Raw genomic sequence first — 7,745 nt, 5'->3', positions numbered from 1 at the left:
ACGTCGGATCTCCTGTTCCCTGGATGCTGCCTGACCTGTTGTGCTGTTCCAGCAATAAAGTTTCAACTTGTGATAATTTCCATGTGAACTCTGGGCATGGTCACACGCTGACTATGCCAGCTTTTTCATGGGCTCAATGTTCTTATTCATTGTGGACATCCACTCTGTGGTTGAGCGTGCACAGAATTCATTTGCCAAACATGGGGATGATGATAGAAAAACTGAGCATCTTTTGAAATACATAGACACCTGGAAGTGTTGGTCACAGACAATGAGCCATAATTTCCCAGGAAGAAATTTGAATATTTCATAAAGTCGAATGGCATTCGGCATATAGGGATAGTTCCGTACGATTCACCAAACTGTCTTGCTTCTTGTTTGATTATTGAGCCACCTCTCATGCACTACAGGGACAACTCCAGCAGATTTGCTAATGGGGAGAAGCCTCTGCACCAGATTAAATCGGATTTTTCTGGACCTGGGGGGGTGGGAAGGAAAAACAGCATCAGGAATGTTGGACACAAGATTCCTGTAATCAAGAGAGACACTTTATTCCAGGTGATGAAGTTTTGAATATTGAGTATTGAATAAAATTATTTGCACAATGGTGTCTTCACTGAGTCCCTGCACTTACACACACAGAATACAGGAGAACAAAAGAAAATTAACAGGGGAGTTAGAATCTTCTCACTTCAGGGGACTGACCACAGCCAGTGTACAAAACGAAATAAAAGGGAAAAAGAACAGGAGAGGCTAAGCATTGCCTTTATTGTGCTTTGCTTGTTACTGGTTCACCGGTCACATGGGTGTTTTCCTGGTGGTGGAAATATTGAACAAAATTATTTGCATAAGGTGTCTTTACTGAGTCACCACGGGTGATATCGGGTAAAATAAGCACAAGATTCAGAGATTCTTCTCATTGTATGGACTGGCTCTGAGCTGGCTGCTCAGTGCCCATGGACAGTAGGAGAGAGAAAAGGTGAAAAACAATAAACGGGTGTGGCAGAGATTCTGTTCACTCTGAGAGCTGGCTGTGATGAAGCTGGACCAATGTCAAGTATCGTAGGATCTCTACTGTGTGGAAGGAGCATCAGCCCATAAGGTCTACACTGACCCTCTGAAGAGCGTCCCATCCAGACCCCCATGTCACTCCTGTAACCCGGAACTGCCATGGCTGATTCACCTAACCTTCACATCTTTGGATAATGAGGGGAAACCAGAGCAGACACGGGGAGATTATACAAAAACCACACAGATAGTTGCCTGAGGGTGGAATCGAACAGGAGGCCCTGGTGCTCTGAAGCAGCAGTACTAACCATTGAGCCACTGTGCCGGCCAAGTACTATGACCATGTAAATAAAGGGTGACTTGGTGACAGGATATTGGTCTCTGTGGAGTTAGTTCATTGAGTTCTTTCCAAAACACAATGCATGACTCCCTCAGCAGATGAAAACTCCTTGTACAGATAGTTTGAAAGCTGCCACTTGCTGCAGCAAATCCTCTTATTCTGCCATTTCTTCAGGCAGGCAGATGTTTCATCCCAGACTAGATGCTTCCTGGCAGCCGGATTACTATGTAGACCTCCAAGAGTCAGTGTAATTGTCCTTCACTCTTTGTAGTTTGAAGTGTACTTAACCTAATTGCGTGTGACTTTTCTTTTCAGGTCTTGATCCGTTTTCAGATTCAGAGAGGTTTGGTTGTAATTCCAAAGTCTGTTACCAAAAAGCGCATTTGGGAAAACTTTAAGGTATGTGAGCCTTGGTGATGGGGAATCCTAAATTCTAAGACATAGTGGATGAGGAGGACTGAAATTTGTTGGTAGAATACCCGCTTGAAATTTCTTCATTCTGTACCAGAGATATTAAATTGAATTAGATGAGAGAAATTTGGGATTTAAAACATAGGAAACTGGCCATCCTGGGATCCCTGTTTTGAAGCCTGAAGTGCCATGATTACCGAATAGCTTTGCTGGTATGCCTGAATTTTTAAAAATGGGCTATCAGTTAAAATATTCTTTGTTTGCTCTTAGTGGTAGTGTGGTGCTTTACCTTGTTTTTGTAGGCCTTGTGTCCATTGTAAAGATAGTTTTGTGCTTTTATGCAGGTTTTTGATTTTAAGTTGAGTGATGAGGAAATGAAGACTATCCTTTTGTTCAACAGGAACTGGAGATGCTGCCCATTTCATTGGTGAGCTATTATTAACAAAGTGACTATTCTCATTTAATTTTTGATGCAAATATTTGAATTGTTATATATGCAACACAATGATCAGGGAATGACTCCTTTGTAAATAGAGTTAAAGGCAGAGGTTTGATGTAGAAGAGAAGGAAGCATTGCTTTCTTTTTAACTTGCAAATTGTCACAATACCTTTTTCACTGTGTATTGCTGAAAAAAAAAGTCATGCTGCTGAAACTATTGATTCGGCACTTATTATGGCAGAATTGCAAGAATACAAACCTCCAAGTAGAACAACAAATAATATTTACATGAGAAGGGTGTGCTTGATTAGTTGGCAGGTTGAATTTGATTGGTAGAGGCATTACCTTGGAGAATGCACAGCGAATGCCTATTCCAGAAACGCAAATATGCCAAGCATGGATGTGTTTTTTTCTGTTTGAAAAGCACAGGACTCTGCTTTTGAATGTGTATGACTTCTAGCTTGCATGACAGAGCCACACTGCTACTCTGATTGATGATCTTAAATTAATTGTTGGTGTAGTTCTGAGCACATTCGAGATCATTTTGCAAGTCTGTCCAACAACAGATATGAGTTTACAATTGGTAATTTGTTCTAAGTTTTGTAAATAGGATCTTGTTGAGTACATCAGTACTCTGCCTGTTGTCTATAGGCAGAGCAATATATCATTTGATATTTGAATTTGATTGGTAGAGGCATTACCTTGGAGAATGCACAGCGAATGCCTATTCCAGAAATGCAAATGTACCAAGCATGGATTTTTTTTTCTGTTTGCAAAGCACAGGACTCTGCTTTTGAATGTGTATGACTTCTAGCTTGCATGACAGAGCCACACTGCTACTCTGATTGATGATCTTAAATTAGTTGTTGGTGTAGTTCTGAGCACATTTGAGATCAAGTCTGTCCAACAACAGATATGAGTTTACAATTGGTAATTTGTTCTAAGTTTTGTAAATAGGATCTGGTTGAGTACATCAGTACTCTGCCTGTTGTGTATAGGCAGAGCAATATACCATTTGATATTTACACCTTACGCACTTGGCATCATATTGGCACCGAAATTTATAAATTGTATTACTTCTCTATATGATACACAGAACTTCTTTTTGAATTGATTACAGCATCCTGATAATATTTGTGTTATTACTGACCATGCATTGTGCCTTTTTCAGCTTGGAAGCATTCTCTGGTTCATTCCCTGTGATCCTGACCAGAGTCAACTTTCCTGGTATGATTTAATAAAAGCTAAACACTTAAACTATTTCCCATTGTCCATTCTACATGGCACTAGCTCTACTGATCTGAATCAGTTTGCCAGCCAATCAGAATGGTTCTTCTGAAGACATAAATTGTTGTTTCCCCTTGTGGGCGGCACGGTGGCACAGTGGTTAGCACTGCTGCCTCAAAGCGCCAGAGACCCGGGTTCAATTCAGGCAACTGACTGTGTGTAGTTTGCACATTCTCTCCGTGTCTGCGTGGGTTTCCTCCGGGTGTTCCGGTTTCCTCCCACAGTCCAAATATGTGTAGGTTAGGTGAATTGACCATGCTAAATTGCCCGTAGTGCTAGGTGCATGGGTAAATGTAGGGGAATGGGTCTGGTTGGGTGCACTTTGGTGCGTCGGTGTGGACTTGTTGGGCCGAAGGACCTGTTTCCACACTGTAAGTAATCTAATCTGATGAGAAACTCATCAGGCCTGACAGCATCAGTGTAGACAAAAACTCTCTACATGAATGTTCCTCAGTTGTTGAATTTGGAGACGCTTATGAAAAGTAACCAATCGCCATTTTAATCAGATATAAAAAAAAATCCTTTTTAGGACCAGGATTGAACAGTTTTTGTAATTAAATGATACTGAAGGTAAATAGTTAATTTGGTGTAGTCTTTGCCTTACTTGGGCTGAAACAATAAATTGTCATGCAATATTAAAATAGCAGCACTGAGAGAAGGTGAAAATGATAAAGGAAAACTTTTCATTGGAGCAAAGAAGGATGAGAGGTGACTTGATAGAGGTGTACAAGATGTTGAGAGGCATAGACAGAGTGGGTAGTCAGAGACTTTTCCATGGCGGAAATGTCTATCACAAGAGGGCAATAATTTTAACATAATTTGGAGGAAGGCTGAGGGGAGATGTAAGAGATTCTTTCCACAGAGAGTGGCGGGTGCTTGGAATGCACAGCTGGCAGTGGGAGTAGAGACAGATACATTAGGGGCATTTAAGCGACTCTTGGATAGGCGCATCGATGATAGGGAATGTAGATTAGTCTGATCTTGGAGTAGGATAAAAGGCTGGCACAACATTGATGGCCGAAGGGCCTGTGCTGTGCTGTACTGTTCTTTTGTGACTTGAGGATAGATGCAAGAAACCAATTTTGGATGAATGGGAAATGAAAAGTATAGATGGCATGTCTCTTTTCTTTTGTCATCAGTCGGCAAGTTCTTCACTACCAAGTGACTAAATGTAATCATTATAAAAGATTTGTATCTTCCCGTAGGCTGATCATGAAAGGTAGTCTGGATGATGATGTAGAGCACTGTCAGGAACAATCAGCTCTGGAATGAGCTAGAGAAGAAGCTCTTTTAGACCTTCTGTTTCTTTTAATTTATAAAGATAGTGATTGTGAAGATCTATGACCCCACAAGAGGGGCCTCTTGGTTCGAGATCGGTCAAAAGAATCGACAAATGCAGTCTATTCAAAAAACAAGGGTCATTAGTTTGTTGAATTAAGGTACCTTGATGCAATTCTATCCAGCAACACAGAGATTGAAGCTTCTGTGTTCCGTGGTGAAGTTGCGCAATTACATTTGAAAATTACACATTATTTATATGTTTTTTAGTAATAGTACAACCTTAATCACAAGAAAGACCAATCACGTATAATAAGGTGACATGATTTACAGCAAGTTAATCCAATGATATTTCTTGGGAAAGGGTTCTTAATTACAAAAAAAATCCAATCAACTGTAATATGGTGATATGATTGAAGACAGGCTAATCCAATGGTATTTTCTTTAAGAAGGATATCTTATTTACGTAAATTATCATGCCATGCATCAGTTCAAGGTTAGTTCAAATGGTCAATTAATGTGTTAGTGTTCATCTTATGAAAACTCTATTGTCCTCTTATCTTTGAACTACAACTTAATTCTGCAAATCAGCAGTATGGTTCACAGGCCAGTTTATAGTATTCTTTCAAATCGAGAAACCATTTTGTTATAATGAAAATCTACATATTTTTGTTGCCTAAATTCAAATTTTAGATCCTCATTCTCCCCTTTGGTCACTCTATGACCACACTATAAAGGCATGGATCAAATTTATCCAATTCAATGGCAGCAAAGACTGCCATACTTCCTCTGACTCCGAAGGGGAATCAAGGGCAGCCAATGAAGTTTCCTCATCATGATTTAAGTAAAGAAGAAGCATTTTCTGGATGGAACCAATATTGTCAATAGAAGTTAATATTTTAGCAATAATAAGCAATATAATTGCTATAGCAATACCAACGAAAAGGCCAATTAAAACAATAGCACCATACAAAGACATATTAATCAGTTGTACCATGAGCCAAAACCCCAATCTTCCCATCCTGCATCTTCGTTCATTTGGTTGACAAAAGTGTGCATATTATCAATATGTCTAGTAATGTTTTCGAAAAGATCAGTGACCCTCCTAATGCATTTTCCTCTAACTATAATGCAAAATCCACCTTCCTTTGCAAGTATGTAAACGGTTTTGTTGGGCAAATAAGCGCAATTCTGAAAGCATGTCCCTAATTTCTATTAAAGCAGCTGTTGTCTCATTTCCCAAAATTGTGAGTCCACAATTGAGATAATTATGGTTTTGATGACTAATAATTCTTAAGGACTCTCCTATTGAAAGAACACTAAGAGCTGCATATGCCAATAAGTGTGTTTTACTTCTTGATATGGCCTTTGGATTCTTCCATTCTGCACAAGTGTCAGGAGAAACTGTATGTTTTAAAGGGAAATTATGATTTCAGTGCCATGTAATTGGACAGGGAACAGGAGTTGAAAATAGTGTTCCTACAGCTACGGCATGAGGACTACTTGCTCTATTCAGGACAAGGTAGTTAGCTGCCTTACTTTAACTGAAAAAAATATATTCAGGTTTAGCATAGGCAATAATGGGACCTTCCCAATAAGAAGCAGACTATCTTTGTGACTTCCTGGGGTATGTGGATAATCCTTGATCACATAATTTGGCCCTGGGTGCTGAGGGTGAAAATCATCCATTACTAATGAGGTGAGTTTCTTGGTAAGAAACATGGTCAACATCCCAAAATGGTTCTTTCCCTCCAATAACTGGGAAAATATTAGTGCCGTTAGGGGTATCATAATGAAGGTGGGTATTGTTACCCGCTCCACATAGAGTTTGAATTCCAGTGATAATAAGAATGCATTTTTCGTTAAGGCATACAAATGAGATGCAAGGTCCTTCAGAAAAGCAGTGGCGACTAATACATTTAATCATAGCACAGGAAAAAAATGGAAGCACTCTTACGTAAGCGCACTGCCATTCCTTACCCTTGTAGTAATTTGGATAGGATATTGCGGATTTATTGGAGGAAGTCCACAAACAAGGAGCAGGTGCGGATAGGTAATAACTAAAAGATATTACGTCCTGTAAATACTTTAGTACTATTCCATACCCCCCATGTTAGGATTTGGAAGGATAAAAGGGGTCAGTGAGTCTCTTATTGAAGTAAGGGCATAACAAATTACTTCATCCTCTCCAAACATTTTATTATGGGTCTCTAAAAACATCCCCCCTTTGTCTCTTTTACTCCGTGATCTATCTGAAAGGGGATAAGGCTTATCAGGGATGCCCATAGTACAAATGTAATCAAACTGCACACAACGCCTTTACATGGTAAAGACCATTTAGACTTGTTCTGTAAATGAACAGTTAATTTCTATGCAGTTGACCATGGTAAAAGTCATTCTTGGCAACATTCAGTCTTTTGGCACACACAAGGACATCTTCCTGGCATAGTTGGTACACAGTCTCCGTTTGCTCAGGATTGCACAGGTAAACTGTCCCTTCTTGTGCACCAATGCTGGCAATGGCAAGTCCACACAACAAGGTCAAGTTCGATCTTAATCATCTCCCACCTTGCAAGGTTGGAGACCACGAAGTGTCCATTGTAATAAAGTATAAACCATTTCCTTCTTGTATATAAGTATATACAATATACATATATTCAATTAAAATACGCAGCAGCAAAGAAATAACACAAACTAATTTGGTAGAGGTCACCCATATTCTGGTTTGAGTACTGCGGGAGTACCTTATTTGAGGCCATAATTTGTGCTGTTCAGCAGGCTAGAAGCCCTAAGAGCAATTTTAAAACAAATAATTCTCAAATTAATCAAACTCAAATAGCCCACTGGAGTAAATATATTGCCCATACTGGCAAAAAGCTCGTTCATTTTAAATGATGCACTAGAGATTCCCTTCCTCCCCATTATTTTCTTGTTTTATATGGAAAAGCCCAGGCATGGGTGAATTAAGCAAACCTATTTTTA

The 7,745-nt window shown here is 39.5% G+C and overlaps 1 protein-coding gene across 1 annotated transcript in view; it reads left to right on the top strand.

Annotated features, from left to right (window-relative positions):
- Positions 1 to 7,745, top strand: part of LOC122559454 (aldo-keto reductase family 1 member B1-like) — a 40,028-nt gene that overhangs the window by 21,706 nt on the left and 10,577 nt on the right. The window contains exons 6-7 of the mRNA XM_043708907.1: positions 1,664 to 1,747; positions 2,104 to 2,186. Of these exons, the coding sequence (XP_043564842.1) occupies positions 1,664 to 1,747; positions 2,104 to 2,186 (167 nt within the window). The remainder of the gene's footprint in view (positions 1 to 1,663; positions 1,748 to 2,103; positions 2,187 to 7,745) is intronic.

This window comes from Chiloscyllium plagiosum, chromosome 19 (genome assembly GCF_004010195.1).
Source record: "Chiloscyllium plagiosum isolate BGI_BamShark_2017 chromosome 19, ASM401019v2, whole genome shotgun sequence".
In the NCBI taxonomy this organism is placed as follows: Eukaryota; Metazoa; Chordata; class Chondrichthyes; order Orectolobiformes; family Hemiscylliidae; genus Chiloscyllium; species Chiloscyllium plagiosum.
The sequence above is the reverse complement of the archived record's forward strand: the minus strand, read 5'-3'. Positions and strand labels throughout refer to the sequence as shown.